At 35.7% G+C, this 22,477-nt stretch overlaps 1 protein-coding gene across 6 annotated transcripts in view; it reads left to right on the top strand.

The window, feature by feature from the left end:
* Positions 1 to 22,477, top strand: part of LOC106881821 (nonsense-mediated mRNA decay factor SMG5) — a 1,052,345-nt gene that overhangs the window by 8,547 nt on the left and 1,021,321 nt on the right. For all 6 annotated transcript variants that reach the window (XR_016242357.1, XR_016242356.1, XM_089354248.1 and 3 more), the window contains exons 2-5: positions 17,035 to 17,133; positions 18,902 to 19,025; positions 20,233 to 20,389; positions 20,793 to 20,900. Coding sequence is in view for 4 of the 6 variants with exons in the window: in XM_089354248.1 (XP_089210374.1) it covers positions 17,035 to 17,133; positions 18,902 to 19,025; positions 20,233 to 20,389; positions 20,793 to 20,900 (488 nt within the window). In the remaining 2 variants the exon portion in view is untranslated. The remainder of the gene's footprint in view (positions 1 to 17,034; positions 17,134 to 18,901; positions 19,026 to 20,232; positions 20,390 to 20,792; positions 20,901 to 22,477) is intronic.

Genomic DNA, 22,477 nt, shown 5'->3' with positions numbered 1-22,477 from the left:
CTGTCAAACCGTCCAGCCCATGCCACCATGAAAAGTGGACTTTAAATGATGATGATGATGATATATATGTATAGACACAAACAAATTTGTGTGTGTGTGTATATATATTTTGTTTTGACATGTCACAGTTGTAAATGAATGTCACTGCCACACAAGTGGTTTTCATTTACAATCTTCTGGGAACATGTCCATCCATGGGGATATATTACTTTGCTTACAAACAGGTGAGGGTTAGTAACAAGGACAACTAACCATAGAAAAATCTGCCTCAATGAATTCTGTTTGTCACACATGCAAGCATGGAAAAATGGATGTTTAAATGATGATATTGATGACAGAAGGTTATAATTTGGATATATATATAATACACACACGCACAACTATCTATTTGTCTGTCTATATATATATATATATATATACACACACACACACTTTAAAAGGAGATTCCGTATCCTGAAACCAAAGATAGTTTCAAGTGAGCTGATATCAAATGTGTTAAACAGTTAATGTTCAACCCCCCACACTCCCAATACTTCTTATACAGTTTCATGTCCTATCATTTCCTAACAACCATACACACATATACAAATAACCTTATCAGAAATTACTTGGCTAACGAAAAAAAAAAAAAAAAAAAATTAAAGACAACTATCGTGAAAAGTTTTTGCTGGGTTACAAACTCATTCATATAGATCTAGAATAAATATAATCTATCTGAGTGCCATGTCCTCACTTGTCTCTGTTACTTTCACTATCAAATATTGAGGTCATACATATGTAGGTTTCTTAAAAAGGGTATCGTATGGCCTGTATTGTTAGATACAAAATCAAACAATATGAAAGAATGTCTTACACCTGTTGTGTTGGCGTTTGTTGATCAAACTGCAAAATATTTGATTGATTGTTTCAATAATACATACAGATGAGCAAATGAATTTGTATAAACTATTATATAACAAACCATTTGGTAAAATAGTTTTTTCCTTAACATTTTCAAGATTTATTTAGTTGTTTATCAAAATAAAACTTACAAAATTAACTGAATATCTGAGACTTTAAAATGCTACAATTTAGCCCTAGGTTAGCCTAATTGAGCAAATGTATGATCAAATGTATTTCAGTTGTAATTATTCTACCCCCACCTCCCAATTTTTTTAAAACGAAGGCATAGTGGTCCAGACAGCGTTATCCATTATTTTTTTCATCTTATTTTTAATGGTAGGTTTTTCAGGGCGGCTTAGTTATTATTTCCAGCAAATGGAGTAACCATGTGTGTCATGAAATGCATTATAGTTTGATTGTGGTGGGAATTAAAGCTAGTTAGAAATAAATTGAAGAAAAGTTTGTGTAAACACCTAAAAATGATTGAATCCTGAATTACTAGTCTTGTGTTTAGAACAATGCAATCTTCTTGTCAGCAACTGACAAATCCTTTCCTCATGTTTCTTTATTCTTTGTCTCTGGTTGGTATCAATAAATTCTTTTGACTTTGTATTGCTGTTAAACACAGGTACAGCTGAGTTGTTGGCATTAGGAAGGGCATCCAGCTGTAGAAACTCTGCCAGGTCAGACTGGAACCTGGTGCAGCCTCTGGCTTTCCAGACCTCAGTCAAACCGTCCAACCCATGCCACCATGGAAAATGGACATTAAACAATGATGATGATGATGATATATATGTATATATATATGGGCTTCCATACAGTTGCCATCTATCAGATTCATTCAAAAGGTACTAGTCAGTCAATAGACACTTGCTCAGGGTACCACATAGTGGGACTGACCCTGAAATTGCTTGGTTGTATAAGCAAACTCCTTAACCGCATATCCGTGCTTGCACTTGTATACAATTTATTTCAACAGCTTCGTTAAATGATTAATCCTGCCTTTTTGAAAATTTATTTATTATGGAATAAGTATTATCTGAGTTAGCTTCTAAAAGTGGAGATTGTGATGATGTAAGTAGCAATACTCTTACAATTATGAAGGTAATGCACTCATGTGCAGTAGCTCTTATCATTCTCTATATTTTCTATTACCATTGATCACAGAATCTCAGATGAGAATCTGTTGATCAATCATCTTTTTTTCTTCTTTTGTTTTTGTTCTGAAGATCTGATAAATTAGTTGTTCTACCATCGAGAGGGAACAAATGTGAAAACAATGTGTAATGTTACAGCTGCAGATTGACTAAATCATAGATTTATTGACTCTTGCTTTGTAATGAGATAAAGATTGTTATCTCTTGATGTAACAGAACTAAGTTTTAATTGGTTACGTAGTCTTTGGTAATAGAAACAGTAATCTTAGCTGCTTTCCTTATGCCCAGCATTATAATCATGATCACCATCACTACGACTGTCACCATAAACACCAGCATTACCATTACCCCCTCCCCCATCATCATCATCATCAGTGCCATCATTCTGATCACCACCATCACCATCATTTGATCTCTATTCTTTTATGCAGGCATGGGTTGGACAATTTGATAGGATCTTGTGAGCCACAGGGCTGCATCATGCTAGCCTTGGCATGGTCTTTACGGCTGGATGCCCTTCTCAACACCAACTACTTTAGCCTGTGTACTGGGTACTTTTTTCTTGCCGCTAGCACTAGTGAAGTTATCAGGTAACTTGTAAGACAAGAAAGAACAAGAGAGATAATCATTTTTCCATGTTTACATTAGCGGAATTAAACAATACATAAATGATTAACCATCGTATTTGTTTGATATTTTTTACTTTTAAAAACATTTTTTCTTAAGCCCCATAACATTTGAGCTGTTGTTCTTTAGGCCCCAGGTCAGCCTTGAACAAGCAGGTTTTTAATCAAAGCCGTTTAGTTATTTCTGCTGTAGCATTCCTATTTTTACTTCTAATCTAAGGCTACATTGACCAGTGTGTCTTTAATTTTTTTCTCAAGTAAGTCCTAATTTGAAGGAGATTTGGTTGCTATTTCTAGCAGGTTGAGTGAGCATGTAGAGGCTGCCTTGTCAGCTTGTTGAGATGTTGATATAATTTCATGGAAGTTTGCCAGTATTCTTTGTCAGTTGATTGACTACACTCACTCATTCCGTGTTGTAAATTGACTTGCTTAAGAAGTGACATTAATCAAATCTAAACTGACGTTTCTCATACAACAACAATGCCATTCTATGTCATTTGATTTGAAAAGAAATCCCAGATGTTTCTTCCAAGTAATGACATCCTTTCATTTTATCTTCGCTCATTACAAAACGAAAAGGATAAACACTGTGAAATTTGTCTTTAGTCGTGGATTCTTTTAAAGAGATATTGCATCATAGCTTCCGCTGTTTATTTCCGTTTTGTATAATTTTCATTTGTGTTTTTTTGCTTTTTGCTTCTTCTATTAGATAAATATTTTATTGAGGCAGTGTTTTACGCTTGGATGCCCTTCTTGTCATTAACTTTTACCTGCTTGATTTTCAAGCAAGATGTACCTTATACCATGTGTTTTTGAGGGACAAGTCCTATAAATGACCCATTTGCAGGAGAAAATGATGGCTATGTCACAACCCATAATTTAGCAGCTTTTAGAGAAGCTCAAATGTAAACAAACGCACATATGTACGTGCATATGTATATATTTACATACATGTGTGTGTGAAAAATGTGGAGGCGCAATGGCCCAGTGGTTAAGGTAGCGGACTCACAGTTGTGGGATCGTGATTTCAATGTATGTTCAAACTGCAATATCACCTGCATAATATCCCACATCTCTTCCATTACATAGTTAATCCTACCTACTAACGTAAATATACTCGACCTATGAAAGGAACAACTCAAGGGAAGTAGCAGAAGGGCTTTTAACTCTAATTGCAATGCTGCACTTCTATTAGACCAGCCACAACTACAAAAACAATACAGGCTCATCTGCTCATCTGCCTTAGACTACAACAGTTTACACCCCCCTTCCACACTGTGAACCCTTTTAGGAACATGGAGAAATGATGTTCCAGCCATATAATATATATATATATATATATATATATATATATATATATATATATATATATATATATATATATAGGTGCAGTAGCTTGCTTATCAACGACATGGTTCCAGGTTCAGTCCCACTGCGTGGCACCTTGGGCAAAGTGTCTTCTACTATAGCCTCGGACTGACCAAAGCCTTGTGAGTGGATTTGGTAGACGAAAACTGAAAGAAGCCTGTGGTTTATATGTGTGTGTGTGTCTGTGTTTGTCCCCCCCAACATTGCTTAACAACCGATGCTGGTGTGTTTATATCCCCGTGACTTAGCAGTTCGGTAAAAGAGACCGATAGAATAAGTATGAGGCTTACAAAGAATAAGTCCTGGGGTCAATTTGCTCGACTAAAAGGCGGTGCTCCAGCATGGCCACAGTCAAATGACTGAAACGAGTAAAAGAGTAGAGTATATATACACACACATACATTTATTTATTTAAAATCCTAATATGCCAATTAGCAATGTACATTTGCTTGTTGTCACACATGAGATATTCTGGAAGTAGGAGGTTGTCAAAACAACACAAATGAAGAGGTAAGAACAGTGCAAGTAAAATGAAAATGAATACAAGGATGAGGTGTATGTGATACAACTGTAATTGTAAACAGGAAAAGTGAGTGAAAGAATTAAAATGAATGGATGAGAAATGTTTAGCTTCATGTTGCTTTAGATACGATGAAAAACAGGAAGAATCTTAGTATAATAGGCAATGATGGATAACAAAATTTTAATGAACCTTGCAGTTTTACTATGGAGTATTGTGACAAATAGAACTGTTGTAATAATATTTCCATGTAAACCTTTTGATGTTTGTTTAATAATATTGTAATATTTTTGTAAATATATGATAGATTTTTTAATTAAATTTTTATAATTAGTTTAGTATTTAAACCGGCCATGTCCGGCCCAAATATTCTACCTATTTTATGTTCAAACTGGCTATAACTGGCCTCTCACACTTGCCCGACAATGTTATTCCGAAAATATATAATCTCATTGAAATCTTGAAGCTATGAGATAATGCAGGATTAATTCAAAATGATGTGAATAAATAAATATTATATTTGACAAAGTAATCTGAATACTAAAGGGTTAAACAATTTAGTGGTCATTAAAAAAAAAAAATGTAAATAAAAAAAAACCTGTCATAAAAAAGTTGCTATGTGCTTATGTACTTTGGTGACCTATATTTTTGGTAGGTGGCATGCACTATTGCATTTGTAAATTATTAGCAATATTTTACTGTTAAATACAAAAGTACTAAGTTTTTAGAGAAGAATTTTAACGACAGTGTCACCTGTCATTTTGAACAGGTGCACTGTTCTCTATAATTAACAAAACTGTCATCAGCTTTGGTGATACGGGTGCACTAGTTATGTAAAGTTTTATTTATTTGTTATGAAATCCTTAAACATGGTTGTTCGTCATGGTTGGTGAAGATATTTGTAAAGCAATTAAAATTTAGTATAAGGAAATAGCTTCTCTCTGTACAAAACAGCCAGCTAAGACTGTCAAAGTTACTACAAATGATCTTTCATGGAAACCTCTCTCTCTCTCTCACTATTACCAAACTGTATAACAGGACTTCCTCTTGAAGCCCACAAGACTTCAGTCCTGATTTTTTTACAGAATGACTTTTAATTGAGGCTACCATGTACAAACATTCTTCACCACATCCAAAAATGCCAGTCAACTGATTGACAAATACTCACTGATTGATATGCCTCAATCCCTAACTAGCCATACTAACAAGAGAACTGCTACTAGGAATAGCAGCCAAACCTTCCTCAAATCTCACCATAGGAAAGGCCATGTGGAATAATATTAACTTAGCTAGAATATACTTTAAAATGAAACTGTGATGATTACAGTTTGAACCTTTTAATCATAGGTTTCTTTGACTGAACCAGAATTAAGCAATACCAACCACTAGCTCAGTCTTACTTTTTTCGCATTATTTCTACAATGGTTTCTGCTTATCTAAAGTAGGAATCTGCGCATTTATTCCACTGGGGCCCAGTTGACATGCTCATTTCCTCGTCCTCTGTTATATTTCGCCAAATCCCATACTAAATATATCATCAAATTCTTCCTCTTCAGAACTATAATGTCCTGGCACATGTAGCCTCATTTATCACTGATCCGCGATCATACAGTATGATCCATTGTGAACAATGTTACACTTATGGATTAATTTGTGATAACATGAGTTGGAGATCAATTAAGATTCTGTTTGTACTGCATAAACACATCTCAGCAACCACCCGCAAGGCTCAGCTACCCAGAATGCTCTAACAGTTGCTTGTGTTTATATAACCATGCTGCAAAGTTTACATATTTTTTTATATGGCTTTATGTATTCATACTCATCAACATGGGACCGATGAACAGAAAAAATATGGAGATGCTTGATCCTAACAAACAATGCAGATCAGGAAAAGATAGAGATGATCTGGATAATATGTGATGGTGGAAGCTTTACTGCAGTAAGCTGTGAATTTGATACAAAAATCTACCATTCCTTCCATTTATAAAGTGTGTAGAGATGATCCATTTATCACTGAGTTTTTTTTTTCTCTGAACGAAAACTCTGTGCTAAAAGAGGATATATGGACTTGTAATACAGATATTAAGCTGAGCATGAACTTCATTGATCTCATCATTGTGGAGGGCCTTGGCTTACTTTTGACTGACTGTACTGCAGGTTGTTGTGGCAACTGCACTGCTATATACTTCAGTAAGCTTGTGGATTGTTGGAGGTGGAAAATATTTTCTACCTACTTTCAGATTTAATCAAATATATGCTGCCATTCAAATTAAAAGTGTGTTATATCAATGTGTGCTCCTCTTAAAAGTCTCATAACTTGATAGGTAATCATTTTTTTATCTGTATATGTTTATTCATACGAAAGAAATAATAAAGGAAAAAAAATTTTTTTTTTTTTTAAAAATCTAAATCTTGATGAATTTTAAACATTACGAAGATACATTCGTGACTCTGAAAATGGTTGTCTGTATATATTTGGAAAAGAAAATCTATATCTGGACAGAAATAACTCTACTATTGATAATATATATGTATGTGCAGTAAAAGAATGAGAGTATTCATTTGAAAAAAAAAACCCCCAAGTGTCTGAGAGAGAGTGTGTGGGTGAACAGATAATCTTTGTTCTACACCCCCTGTGCATTCACCCACGCACATATACCCATACAACCTAATGAGGGAGTACCTGTGTGGTCACCCAGCTTGCTAGAAATGGAAGATGAACTTTCAAATCACATCCGACTGTTAAAAAAAAAGCAGCAAAGAAACATTAGGTAATGTAGTCCTAAAAATAATAATAATGATAAAAAACAAACATAACTGGGTGGAATGCTTTTGATCGTAGGTCTGCTTAATTAGGGTTGACTTGGGGGCTAAACAACATACAATAGATGATGATGATCAAATATATATAAAAAATGAGAGACACACACACACACACACATACACACACACACACACACACACACACACACACCATCATCATCATCATCATCACCACCACCACCACCACCACCATCATCATCATCATCATCATCATTTTAATGTCCAGTTTCCCATGCTTTCATTAGTTAGAATTTATGGATATCAATGTTATCATTACTTCTACTTTCACTTTTGTTCTTGTCCATTGTACTTTTTTCTCCTTTCACAATGCTTCCACTATTGGGGGTGATACAACATGCCCCTTTTTGCCCAGTTTAACTTGTCTAGAAAAGAGGCAACACACCATGGAAACTCCAGTGGCCCAAATTATTACGCTCTACATTTGTATTGAGTACACCTTTGGATTATAACAGATGTGTGTGTGTGTTTGAATCAGTGAGAGTTTGATGCAAATGTCATTATCTGTGTCCCATGCTATGTAAGTTAATCCAAGATATTACACAGTAGCTTTTCATACTGAATTTCACCATGTAAAGAGGTAAAATGGAAGACTGTGCAAACAAAATATAATTAGCAAAATGGAAAGTCCCAAGTGATCCACCAGAGGGTCATAAGTAAAAAACACTGTGAATCTTGCCTCATGTATAATGAAAAAAAAATATTATGACTCTCATATCAAAATTAAGATATGGCTTAGTGGTTAGGGTGTTAGACTCATGATCATAAGATTGTAGTTTCAGTTGTTGGACCTGACAATATGTTGTGTTCTTGAGCAAAAAGTTAATTTCACATTGCTCCAGTTCACTCAGCTGGTAAAAAATGAGATTCCTGTGAAAAACTGGGAAACTTGTCCTATGCTCCTTATGAGGTAATGCAGACTAACTATTGAAACCCTGGGACAAAATGAGAACTGAAGCTCAGGAGTCATGTTAAATAGTTTAGGCCTCAGAATGCCTTGTTGATAGTCAGTACTTTTTCTGCTTTCAAATTTATCGGTTAGCTGTACAGTCTGTTTGCATATTTTTATTTTAGTTTAGTAGCATATTGAGTTAAGACTATAGATAACTTAGTTCTTAAATTCAAAAGCTCTCTGCCAGCTGTACAATAATTTTTAAGACTTAGTAAGAATGATATGGAGACTGGGTTTTCAGATGGATCTGGTAATGATGGTGTCAGCCGGCAATCTCAATAGCAACAGACCATATCTGGTGTTAAGGAAGGGAGAAAAGGTAGAAATGATATTAGTTGAAGGCTTTATGGTTTGCTGACAATGCTTCAAAGTGTCACAAAAGTTTATTTATTTGACAACTAGACTTGTTTGGTTACCATGACAATGTAATCAGTTTTAGATCTGTAATGTCAAAGTGGCCTAAATTCATAGCAATTCAAAATAGTTGTGCAGAGAACTCAGACATTTAGTAACAGCAAAAGAATTCTTTCTCTTCCATGTACTGAGAAAGAGAATTCTTTTGTTGTTAATGAATTCGTTAATTTGTTTGATGCATTTGCCTGACGTTTGATGCCTTACAGCTGTAAAGACATTCGGTAGTGAAATGAAGTATTGTGTTTACTTGAAGGAGGATTGGCATACAGATGGATATTGAAGCCTAGTTTTCCAGTGTTAAGTGGTGAATGTGCACAAAAGCAAAACAAAAATACAAATGCACTCACAACAAAGCAGTTTGGACATATGCTGGAAATGGATGATGCATAATGAATAAACTAAACTTTTTAACTGAGTGTTTCCCAAATTTTTCATCCCTCTCTCCTTTGTGTTGGTGATGTTGGGGGTACTTAACACTTCCTACTCTGTGTCCTTTATACTATAGCATTACTGAGAAGATGTAAGTTATATTTTGAAGGTGTAAAATGAGACCTATACTCTCTTTGGAATATTTTCAGTCATAATACTCCATTAAGTAGGTATTGGTATGTGGTGAAGATGTTTACTTTGTAACTGTGTGGTTATGGGTTCAATCCCATTGCACAGCACTTTGGCCAAGTTGTCTTCTACCTTTGGTTCCCTAATTAACTTTGGGCAAGTGTCTTCTACCATAGCCCCAAGCTGCTCAAACTCTTTCCAGTGAATTTTGGTAGATGGAAACTGAAAGAAGCCCACCATGTGTATGTGCTTGTGTGTGAGTATGTTAGAGTCTCCTTATCTGGACATCATATGATAGCTGTAAACGAGAGTCACCATCATGTAAGTGGTGTTCTTCATTTCCAGTCTTCCATGGAAATGTGTGAGACCATGGGAACTATTACCTTACTTGGAGACAGGTGAGGGTTGATGACAGGAAGGGTGGCTAACCGTTGAAAATCTGCCTCTATGAATTTCTTCCAACGTATGTGAACAGGGAAAGGCAGATGCTACATCTATGATGATGATGATGATGTAATTGACTAACCCCTTTCCCTCAAAATTGCTGGCCTTTTATCTAAATTAGAAGCAATTATTATTTTATTACAGCTGTGAATTTGCAGCAGTAATGTCATGCAGCATTTAGTTTCGCCCTCCTTATTCCGAGTTCAAATTTCATCAGTCAACTTTGCCTGTCATTCTTCCAGCATTGATAAAATAAATGCCAAGTCATGTAGTAATCAATTGATTATACCCTTTTCTTAAAAATTTCTGATCTTGTGTCCAAGAAATTATCACTATCACCATTATTATGTTTCACCTTTGTTTTCTTGATATGTGTGTAGCATTGTTTTGGGTGTGTAGAATTTTATTTGTATGGTATATCAATTTCGTTTTATTGTTTCTGTTGTTATTTTAGTGTCATCTCTCTATTTGTGGTTATTGTTTTTTTATATTTGTTGTTTGAGTTGTATTTCATGTTGGGTGATTATATTCAGTATGTGCTGTGTGAGTCTTGTTATAGTATTGGGTGGCAATTGTGTACTGGCTGACAGGCCATTAATAAAAGGGCAATAGAGTTCAGACTAATTGTTTTTGCAGTAGTAATTAGTTTTTGTCTTTTTTACATTTTGAGTTCCAACTGCACTTAGGTTGACTTTTCCTTTCACCCTTTCCAGGGTTAATAAAGTAAATCACTATTCATGTATTGAGATCATTTCACTCAATTGTGCCTCAGTCTCACAGTGTTGTGGCCTTGTGCATGCCAGTAGCACATCAGATGAAATGCTTAGCAGCATTCTTGTAGTTCTTTACAGTCTGTGTTCAAATACCACTGAGGTCAATTTTACTTTCATCTTTTCATGGCCAGTGAGATAAAATACCAGTTAAGTGCTGGGGTTGATGTAATCAACTGCCCCCCCCACACCTCAAAATTGCTGGCTTAGTGCCAAAATTAGAAAGAATTATTATTGATCAGTTACTTCAGTTATGGAGTTACATTCAAAGCTAATCTAACTGTTGTATGGATACAAAGATTAGAATGGTGAGGTACTATTAATATTCTTGGAAGTTTAGTGAAAACAGGTACAAGAAAATAATTTCAAAATATGTTGTTTTAGAGGAAGGGTTCAGTACAGTGTGTATGTTTGTATGCATGCACATAGGTGGGATAATATCTTGAAAATATGTGTGTTGCATATTTGAGTCTGGTTGGGTGGAGTACCATATTTAGAATGATAAAATATATAAAGTGTAGTTGGGGCATAGCTAGATTCTAGGGAGGTTTGGAAATGAAATAGTCTTTGTGGAGGTTAAGTGACCATTGAAACCTTGGCTAAAGGTAGCAATCAAGCAAATTAATAATTAATTAGGAAATCCTGGAAAATAATTAGCAATCCAGCTATCTCTGTATCAGCAAGTATCTGGAAAAACTGTGGTATGCTGATGTCCTGAATTGTTTCTCATATTTGTTGGAAAGATGTCTTTAATATTAGTCATTGCATAATTTATGCATATACACTGTATATTTATTTCTATATGGCTTTTTGATGCTTCATGCATTACGTACGTTACCCCTGTCTTATCTATTATTTGACAAGGTGTAGGATGCTTACAAAAGAGATATTTTAAAATTTGATAGATTACCTGAGCAAAAGCAGTGAAATTTGTTTCAAGTTGACACATGAGAACATCATTACATTGCTAGTATAGCAGGCAATTGATGGTTCATTGAAGTGGAAGTCTTTTAAGAATCATGATTTACAAGAATCATGATTTACAAGAATCATGATTTACAAGAATCATGATTTACAAGAATCATGACTTGTGTGTGTGTGTGTGTGTGTGTGTGTGTGTTTCCATGTATTGCAATGTAACTTTATCAATGTGCAAATAAGTTGCAAGAAAAATCTGAGATATTACTTCCCACTGAAAAGGTTTATTAGATCGAATCTTTCTTCTGACATTTAAATGTTTATATCACTTAAGACTAATTATTTAAAATTGGCACCACTCCTACTTTATAGCTAAGGTGGGTGTTTAAAATTAGGAAGAGCTGCTATGTAATCTGCTTCATATTTTCATAGTTGTCAGTTGTATTAGTGTATATATTAAACTAGGAGCAAAGGCAAAAGCAAAAAAAAAAAAAAAAAAAGGAAAATCCCTCATCCTTTGTTTTTTTTTCTTTTGCATCATTTTTCTAGGTACAGTGGGCTTTGCAAGCCTCCACATATTCCTATTTATTGGAGCAAATGTTTTTATAATTGGATAACTTTCTTCTCGTTCAGCACCCAACTGTTAAAGTAGCAGTGTTCAGCTGTCATTCAGGCATTAATAATAATGCAATCATTATTTTCTCTTCCAAACAAGCATGAATAATTTGGGAAAACAATAAAAATTGTACAGTGTAAACTACAACTATATTGATGAGTGCATATGCACATACATATTTGAATGAGTGTGTACACATGATATATATATATATATAGGAAAACAGTGATTCATTCCATTATTCTTATTCAGTTTCTCACACACATGGGATTTATACTTGTAGTCTTTTAAATGATATTGTGAATAAATGTGAAACTAGCAGAAGGTAATATGTCCATAGGGCATGTGTAACATCAGTTATCATTCTTTACGGTTGGTCATATGATTGCATATGTTGCCAGTTTAGAGATGGTAGCGCTTTCTATATTCTTGTGTTATTGTGATATAGAGGAAGGCAGTATAGTTCAAAGTTATCCGCAAGACTTGCTGGAATTTATTAAAGCTGAATTTTATGAAAATTTTTCTTTCTAATAGGATCCTTCCCTGACAGTAGTAATTAGATCGTACTTGAGATCTCCGGTAAGAAATATTGCACATAACTTAAGGATCTGGAACTTTTCAGTAAGATAAAACCCAGTCCAGTGATCCATTAAAGATTAGGTGGTTGGAAATTTTCTAAATGGAACTTCCTCCAGTCGCAGGAATCAGATTGCTCTTCTGATCTCCAGTTAAGAGATGTTGTAGGTTGCTGTTGCTTCAAGCCTTGGGACTTTTTGGTTAGGTAATGACTACAGTTCCATAAGCTGTTAAAGTATGGGATTGCACTTTCAATGATATTCCTTGTTACTGGGGGGGGGGGGCATTCTTGTTCCTAAGTTCTTAGATGAATTATAGAGAGCGATGTGGTATTTTTCCTGTTCTTTGACCTGAATGAGTACAAATGTTGAAGGCAATGACCCTTGAAAGTGTTTGCAGTTATGTCTATAATTCCCTTCAATGACATCTGGAGATTTTATGATTGCTCAGAAAGGCAGGATTCATTGAGTGGGCAGAGGAGTAGATACTGTATGTGTGTGTGTGCGTGTGCGTGCATGTGTTGGGGAGGGGCATGTTACCTTTCACCATTTTTCTCTTTATTTTTGCAACGTCTTCTGAAAAATGGTACACGTGTGTGTTTGAGAATCTGAGTAAAGAAGTGCAGCACTGCCAGTGTTCTACTTCATGTATTGAGTACTCTTTTCATTTGTTTATACATACACATGTATTAATGGTTATGTTTCAGCATGGCCAAAATGTTTGGGCTGAAGCTGGTAAAAGAGAAAAAGAGAGCATATTTGTGTGTGTGTGTGTGTGTGTACAGGGTCTGGTGAATAAATTGTCATCTAAATTACACAAAAATGAAAAGAATACTAACATCTCATTTTAACAGATATATTTACCAAAATTTCATAAAAACATCCTGAAATACTACAGTAAATTTATTCAATAAAATTGCCATTGGCTTCAACCACGGCCTCTAGACAACTTCAGAATCTCCTGCAATTCTTCTTATGTTTTGTGAGAAGAAATGAAACATTTAGAAAATTTATAATAATGAATATGTGTGCTTTTGCAGTGTGGCTCAACAATAAAAACTACTTCAGTTAGTATTTCTTATTATAATTATCATGTTTTTTATTGCTGTACTAGTGCATCTTGGCATACTAATAAAGACATTGATTAATTTACCATTTTCTTTACTATTTACTATTCTTCCTTTACCAACATATATTTCAGTTTTATAGTTTTGTCATGGTTCTGTGAAGAATATGTGGCATTTTGAGCTTACTAAAGTTGACCTGTCAAATCATATCTCATATTACTATATTTTTTTCTGTGTTTTAGGTGGGGTTTTTTTTTCTCCTTCTCAGACATATATTGCTAATTTGCAATTTATGACATTTTGAGCTTATCAAAGATGACATGTTGGATTGTCTTCCTGTTAAATGGTAACTCATGATACCGTTTTGTAAAATAGTTCATGATTTCTGTGACATATGCACTTTTTGTCTTTAGCAAGTATATAATGGATCAATATGATGCTAATCTCTCTCTCTCTTAGAGCATTATCTAATTAAAAGTAAATACTGACATTTTTATAGAATTTATGCATGAGAAATATGATGGCATCATCATTATCATCATCACCATCGTCATACTCTTTTTTGTTAAACCTCCATTTTTCCATGCTTGTGTGGGGTGGTCAGAATTTGTAGAGGCAGATTTTTGTCTACAGCTGGATGCCCTTCTTGATGACCACTAATAATATTTATCCAAAATTCTTCTGGTTCAAACTCTACATAAGGCAGAGTTACATAACTCTGTTTATTTCTTATAACCGTTACAATAAGGGATAGGTGCTACTCATTATTGTTGCATGATTCAACGTCATCTCCTTCATTGGACACAAAACTCAGCTTACGAAAACTTATTGGGGAAAGCGAAATCGGGATAGCACCTGTGCCCAGCGTCGCCTTTCTGGCACTTGTGCACGTGACATGTGTGAGGATTTTTGAGCGAGATCGTTGCCAGTGTCCTTGAACTGGCTCTTGTGCGGGTGGCACATAAAATACACTATTTTGAGTGTGGCCGTTGCCAGTACCGCCTGACTGGCCTTCGTGCGGGTGACACGTAAAAGCACCCACTACACTCTCTGAGTGGTTGGCGTTAGGAAGGGCATCCAGCTGTAGAAACTCTGCCAAATCAGATTGGAGCCTGGTGCAGCCATCTGGTTTCACCAGTCCTCAGTCAAATCGTCCAACCCATGCTAGCATGGAAAGCGGACATTAAACGATGATGATTATGATGATGATGATTGTTCAGTTAGAATGTATTTGTTTGTAGGTTAATGGTTGCCGGAAAACTGTGGATGGTGAGTGAGGTAATTTCAGAAAGTTGCAGTTCTAGGGAGATCTGATTGACAAAAGTGTTTCCTACAGAATCTGGTTAGTGAGATAGAGCAAAGGTGATGAGAGAAGAGACAAATGTTTCAAGTGAACTTGAAAGAAAAGCAGGTGCAAATAACTAGGTAGTTCAGAAGAGTAGAGATTGTTACTGTGGTGGCAGCTGAAGCAGAGAGAAGAAATAGTGCAGGCGTAAGACTGAGTATAGTTTGGAGATGAATGAATCCCTGTCTGTGAGCTGAATTAACTACTTTGGATATAGTGTAGGATGTTTATGTGTAGTAATAGCACCATTCCAGGTAGATGAGCTGTACTTCCATGTACTTTTTGCTTGAGTTAAGTTTTGTTAGGTCAACAGAGCTGAAGTATTTTTTCAGTCCTAAAGAGGTAGTTAATTTTTCAAGACGCAGTATAGGTAATGTCATGCGTGTGAGGTAACAATGTAAGATCAGAGATTGTGAGAGTTAACATTCATAGTGATTTTGAAGGCTTTCTCTGAGGGCACATTTCTAGATTGTCAGGTCTCCTCCTGCACTTGATATTTTGAGGTGTCTGTTCATGTAGGTAGCGATTATCTGACATCATGGATCTAGATTGATCATGATTGATACGTGTATGCAGAAGGTTAAGGAGGTGTAAGGGTAGCATGACATACATTAGAGTGTGTGTTATTAGAAGGTAGCAGTAATTTTGTCGTTAATACGGAAAAAAAGGAGTGTGGGATACATAACTGAACCTAGAGTTGATAGAGTGATTTGAAATGAATTCTGTCTGCACCATACAGTATTGGAATGGTTTGATAACGAAATTCCCATCCAAGGGATTTATATGAATGGAGCTTTTAGATGATAAGCTCAGGAGGGTCAGACATGGTTGAAGGCTTCACTGAACTCAATGCCATTGCATTTTGTGAAATTCAGAGACTGCTAGTGTATAGCTTAGGAATGCTAGGCTATGATATATTGATTGATCTCTATGGAATCTGTATTGGCAGTCCTTAAGAGAGAGAGACAGTGAGACTAAAGGTAATGAAGGAAACGGTTGTTTATGATTTTTCTCCATCTTTGTGGTGTTGGAAGTGAAGATGGGTCAATAGTTGCCAAAGTAACGACAAGTTGTCATATATGTGATAATTGTTTAACCTCATAAACTTGTCAACATTTATATCATCATCATCATCATCAGCATCTTCATCATCAAATTCATCATCAGATGTTTTATGAACAATAGCAGTTGGTTATACACTTCCAATGAGTCAGTCAAGGGTTCACTGCATTTCTTATGGCAAAGTGACATATTTGCTTGAACAAGCTGTTTTTTTTTTTTTGTGGATTTGTACATTGGCAAAAGATACACCTAATGCAATATGCATACATACACAAGAGGCTTTCACACATTTTTTGTCTATAAAATTTCACCCACTAGTTGGATAATCTGGAATTGTAGAAGACAACTACTCAAAGTCCCTTACAGTAGAACTAGGCCCAGAATTTTGTTTTAATTAATTGTAATTTTTATGCATGAACCCAAATAGTTGAAGTTTTCTACTCTTTTGTCTATTTAACCCTTTTGATACCAACTTGTCTGAGACCATTTTTCAAAGTTGATGGTGAGCTACTTAAATGTAGGGAAACTTGTCACATTTATGCTGAAGGCATAATAATTTTAACCCTTTAGCCTTTAAATGGGCCACATGTGGCCTGAACCTGTTCAAACTGGCTGGCTCCTCTCACATCTGCCCTACAATGTCATTCTAAAAATAATCACAACATTGAAATCTCAGAACTATGAGATAATGTATGATTAATTCAAAACAGTGTGAATAAATAAATATTACATTTGACAGAGGAGTCTGAATAGTAAAAAGTTAAATCATTGCTCCAGGCAACTTTCTTTTCAATTTGAATCTATCCTGTTCTCCTACAAAGATTTCATTCCTTTTTCTTGTTTCCATTTTTTATTATGTTGAGAATTCTAACATTGTTCCACTAACGTTGATGTTACTTTCTCTTTCAAATTACAGGGCAGCTTTGGATGCTATTCGTAGACTTGATGATCTCCTCCAGCAAAAACGTGCCTACAGAAATGTATTTACACAAGATGCTGTTGGATTACGAAACAAGTAGGCAACTTTGTGACTATATTTTCTAATCATATCACTATTTCAAGTAATTGTTTGTTCCTGTAGCCTTTGATTGGAAACATTAAGCCCATGTAAATAATAATAATAATAAAGACAAAAATTGACAAAGTACAAGGTGTTCAGACTAAACTTGATGATTTTTTATGTCTTCATTTTTCAAGAACAGCTTGATGTTTCGGCGAAAAGTCAATGATGTTAGAGAACATAAAAATTAAAGATTAGAGAGCATAAAGATTAAAGATTACAGTTATGGTTGAGAAAAAGTTAGCTGACACAGAAGACTGGAAGCCATCTAAATGTCATAGTGATTCGTGTTGGGTATTAAAATGCCAACATCATAACTGCTGCTCAGTGCTCCCTGAACACTGTAAAGGCTCTATAATGGGACACAGGCATCATGAAAACCAAGTTCCTTGAAACTGTACTGGTTCTTTGTATGTGTCTCTGGTGAAGGTGACTTCATGCCCCCCCCCCCCCCCCGCCTCATCTGGGAACAGGGCCTTGTGCTCTGGAGACTATTGTCAAACCCTGGCTCGAGAGGGTTGCTACTGGAAAGCTGTGTGTGTTGCAGCAGGATTTGGCTCCTTTCCATACCCCTGGAAAGTGTCAGAAATGGTTGTCAGAGAATTCCCGTGTCTTCAGCAGCCTTAATTTTCTAACTTCCTACTGATTGTAGTACCTTTGATTACTATGTCTAGAGCATTGTTGAAGGACATCAACTGCTCTGCCTGCAACACTAAGGCTGAGCTGGAGGTGTTTGGAGATCTTCACAGGGACACAGTAAGGAACACCTGTGCCATCTTCTGGAACTCTTCTGAGGCTGTGGTGGAAGCTGAGTAAACTGTTATCTCCCAGCTATAATCTAATTGATACTTTATGATTTAAAAAAAAAAAAGAAAAAGATTGGGTTGGAATATTGTGTTTTCTCCTCCTTTTATGCAAACTGTCAAATGTAGCCCACACAACCTGTATATTGTACTGCCATGTTTATAATGCAATGATTACATTAGAAAGGATATCTAGAAGTAAAACAAATGTTTCGTGTGTAATTCATATTGTATAAAGCAGATATTAAATAATGATGATGGCAGCTGCTGCTGCTGCTGTTGTTGTTGCTTAGCTCAGATTAGCTCTGACCAAACAGATCTACAGTCAGACATTTCAAAGATGACCATTCCTTTGTTTTATTTTATCTAGGATTACATTATCCTACTGAGTAGCTATCTTGTCTTTTTTATGTTTATGGCTGTATTTTCCAATGTATTGTTCCTATTTAATGGGGAGTTAGCTGATAATTTCTAGCAGGTTGAATGGTCATCTAGAGGCTCTCTTGTCTTGCTCTCTGGTATCTACACAAGTACTGGAACACTAGTAAAATGGTCTGATATATTTTAAGCATTTTCTATTTCTGTTCTGGCTTCTAGTGCTTGGAATTTGTGGTACGATTTCTAAGTCACCATTTAAAAAATAAGCATATTAAATATTAAAAAATAAACATATTAAAACAAAATATTTAAAATTAATTGTGGCTATTTTTTGGGGGTGCAGGGAGAGTGGATTTACATTCAACCCTTATATATTTTCTGTTTGATAACTCTTCCTTTTTCCATCTTGGTACTAGTACTTTGTGATAATTAGTATTTTTTTCTTTATTTGCAAGATTTAATGTTAATAGTTGGGGAAACTGATGTTGAATTTTTTTTATTCAACCTTTTTCTGTTTTTACTTTTCCTTTCTCTGGATGTAGGTTGAAATACTACTGTGAGCGCTTGATGTTCTACAACCCTATTGACTATGGACGTAAGGCAGAAGAAGTTCTGTGGCGGAAGGTCTTTTACGATATCATCCAACTTGTCAAGCGCAACAAACGGGTAATCATTTGGTATTTTTTATTCATTGACAAAATCAAAATCCCAATTTGTTTTCTATTTCTTAGTATCATAAATAATAGTAAGTATCTAAACAAATTCTCAAAGAATCTGTGCTTAATTGCAAAACAACAGTTATCACCCATAATGTTAAATTCATATTATTAGATTCTTTGACAGTTTAGTAAAAGATTAATGTATTCAGTCTGTTCTCATTTAGTGTACTCATCATCATCATCATCGTTTAACGCCTGCCTTCCATACTAGCATGGGTTGGATGATTTGACTGAGGACTGGCGAACCAGATGGCTACATCAGGCTCCATTCTGATTTGGCAGAATTTCTACAGCTGGATGCCCTTCCTACCGCCAACCACTCTGAGAATATAGTGGGTGCTTTTACGTGCCACCGGCATGAAGGCCATTCAGGCGGTACTGGCAATGGCTACTCTCAAAATGGTGTATTTTACGTACCACCTGCACAGGAGCCAGTCCAGCGGCACTGGCAAGGATCTCGCTCAAAATGGTGTATTTTACGTGCTACCTGCACAGGAGCCAGTCCAGCGGCACTGGCAACGATCTCGCTCAAATGTATTGAGTCAAAATATCGAGCTCAATGACTCTAGTTATTAATTATTTCATCAAAAGGGTCAATAGTCTTTTCTGTCTTTTTATTAGTTCTTCAAACATATGTCTCTCTTTTACTCTTTTACTTGTTTCAGTCATTTGACTGTGGCCATGCTGGAGCACCGCCTTTAGTTGAATGAATCGACCCCAGGACTTATTCTTTGTAAGCCTAGTACTTATTCTATCGGTCTCTTTTGCCGAACCGCTAAGTTACGGGGACGTAAACACAACAGCATCGTTGTCAAGCGATGTTGGGGGGACAAACACACACACACACATACATATATATATATATATATACATATATACGATGGGCTTCTTTCAGTTTCCGTCTACTAAATCTACTCACAAGGCTTTGGTCGGCCCGAGGCTATAGTAGAAGACACTTGCCCAAGGTGCCACGCAGTGGGACTGAACCCGGAACCATGTGGTTTGTAAGCAAGCTACTTACCACACAGCCACTCCTATGCCTCCATTATTTTGTTTTATTTCTCATATCAAAGTTTGAAGAATTTTACAAAAGAAACAATTACGAATGATTACAATATAACTTAAAATTTTTTTTTGCCTTCCTTCAATTTCAGCATATTCGCCCTCATGGCTCCCTTGAGACAGCATTCCGCACTCACCTTGCTGCTGCTACTGGATACTATTACCACCTCCTTTTACGCCTACAGACTGAGTTCTGTCTACAGTTGGATGGAAAGTTGGATTTCCCTGTTGTACCTGATCACAGCACAGGTATAAATAACTATACTAAGCATTTCTAATACTGGAATTTAATTTTTGTAAATTGTTATTTAACCTTTTAGTATTCAGATTATTCTATCCAATGTAATGCTTATTTATTTGCATTGTTATGAATTCCCCATGCATTATCTCTTAGCTTTTAAATCTTAGTGTTGTGATTATTTTTAGAACGACATTATAGGGTAGGTGTGAGAGGCTGACTATGGCCAGTTCCAACATAAGACCAGTGGAATATTTGGGCCGGATATGGTTGGCTTAAATACTAAGGGGTTAAATAAATTTGTTTAATCTTTAAATGTACCTTCTATGTAGCTCATAGTCTTTAAGAGCCATTAGTTTAATTTTTGATTTGTTAGGAATCATCATCAGCTGAATGTCCACTTTTTTTTAACAGGGAAAAAGAGTCAATTACATAACTCAAAGAAGAAAGAGGTGAGCATTACTGTTCAAGAGTGGGCATTAGGAGCGTGCCATCGTTGTCTGGTTTACCTTGGAGATATTGGTAAGTGAAAGACATCTAATTTGCTTGAATCATTAGGTAACCTTATATCCCTTAAATTGCAGTTTTCAGGACTTTTTTTCTATCATACACATATGGAGATGTTTTATTTTCTTTTTTGGTTAATGTAGGCAGATTTATTTTTACTGTGGATTCTTTTCATACTGTTAAATAAATACGTTGCCGTAAAATATGGGTAGCCTGTTGTTAGCAAAGGAACTCGATCTCTGTAACAAAATTTGAAATTAAAATTATGTAGTCAAGTACTGGCACTGAATTTTGCACAAGACACCGTTTTCTGTCACCCAATACTATTCAGCCTAGTTGAGGGGTCTAGTCCTGCAAGATACTTGGTGACTTTTGCTGCAGGTGCCATCAAAAAGCACCCAGTACACTCTGTAAAGTGGTTGGCATTAGGAGGGGTATCCAGCTGTAGAAACCATGTCAAAGCAGACAGCAGGGCTTCTAACTTGACAGTTACCTTCTTCTGACTTGGCAGTTCCTGTCAAACTGTCCAACCCATGCCAGCATGAAAAACGCACATTAAATGATACTACTGTGCTTTGTAATCTCCCTGGAAAATACATATCATAGAGTTCTTAATGTAAATTGGTGTAAACCCTTTTGATACCGTCCTGGCTGAGGTAACCTTATTTAAAAAGATATGTGCTCATAAAGTCAAACCTTTCAGCATAATCTCCTTTAGGAAATATTTTGTTTTGTTCTAGACATAAGCTTAATAAGGATAAGATTGTTTATTTTTGTAAATCCCTTGAAATTGTTGGTTATTTTCAAAATTTATCTCTATATATAAAAGTGAAACAGCTGAAAGTTGTATGTTTGCGTGTCTCATTTAGTGGTTATGCAGGATTCAGTGGCAGTAGGCGTGCTTGGATTGTGGTGAAAATTTACAGGGACATGTAAAATGAGGCGAGGAAGTGACTGGACTGGGTTAGAAATGTCCATCTCAGAAGCTGTGGTTACTAGGGCAACAAAACCCTCTTGGGCAAAATTCCTCATCTTTTAAAATGTGGCCTGAGTAGAACTGAATGAAATCTGGTTATAATACCGAAACAGGGGAAACAATAATAAGCTATTTTAATCTCGAGCAAGGCCGGGTTTCTCTGCTAGTTGAAATATATAAGCAGTGGATTTCAACAAAAATGTAGTGATGGAAAAGTTAAAAATATACATTTCAAGAAATAGTAAAATATCTGAATTTTCAAATTTCATTTTATAATTGTTGTAACATCCACTAGATGGAGTGTATAGAAGGAGATTATCTATGGCTAGATGTCACCCACAATGATGTAAGAGAGTAGGGCTCCATCAGATTTGGCTTTAGGCCAACACAGTGCCCTGTGTGTAGAACTGGCAGCTACATACTAAGAAAAATCCCACAGATCATTGTGTGTGTGTGTACAAACGTGTGTAAGTGTTATTCTATGTGTCCTCATTATCACACAGTATCTTTGATTAGAATCTTCAGTCAGCTAAAAGCTTTTTAGCTTCAGTTTTTTGATGGGTGAAGATCATAGCCACAGCATTTTAGCTTTTATAGAAAAAGGAAAATAAAGATG

The sequence above is a fragment of the Octopus bimaculoides genome, chromosome 6 (genome assembly GCF_046866305.1).
Source record: "Octopus bimaculoides isolate indiv1 chromosome 6, ASM4686630v1, whole genome shotgun sequence".
In the NCBI taxonomy this organism is placed as follows: domain Eukaryota; kingdom Metazoa; phylum Mollusca; class Cephalopoda; order Octopoda; family Octopodidae; genus Octopus; species Octopus bimaculoides.
This window is presented reverse-complemented; position numbering and strand designations above follow the sequence as displayed.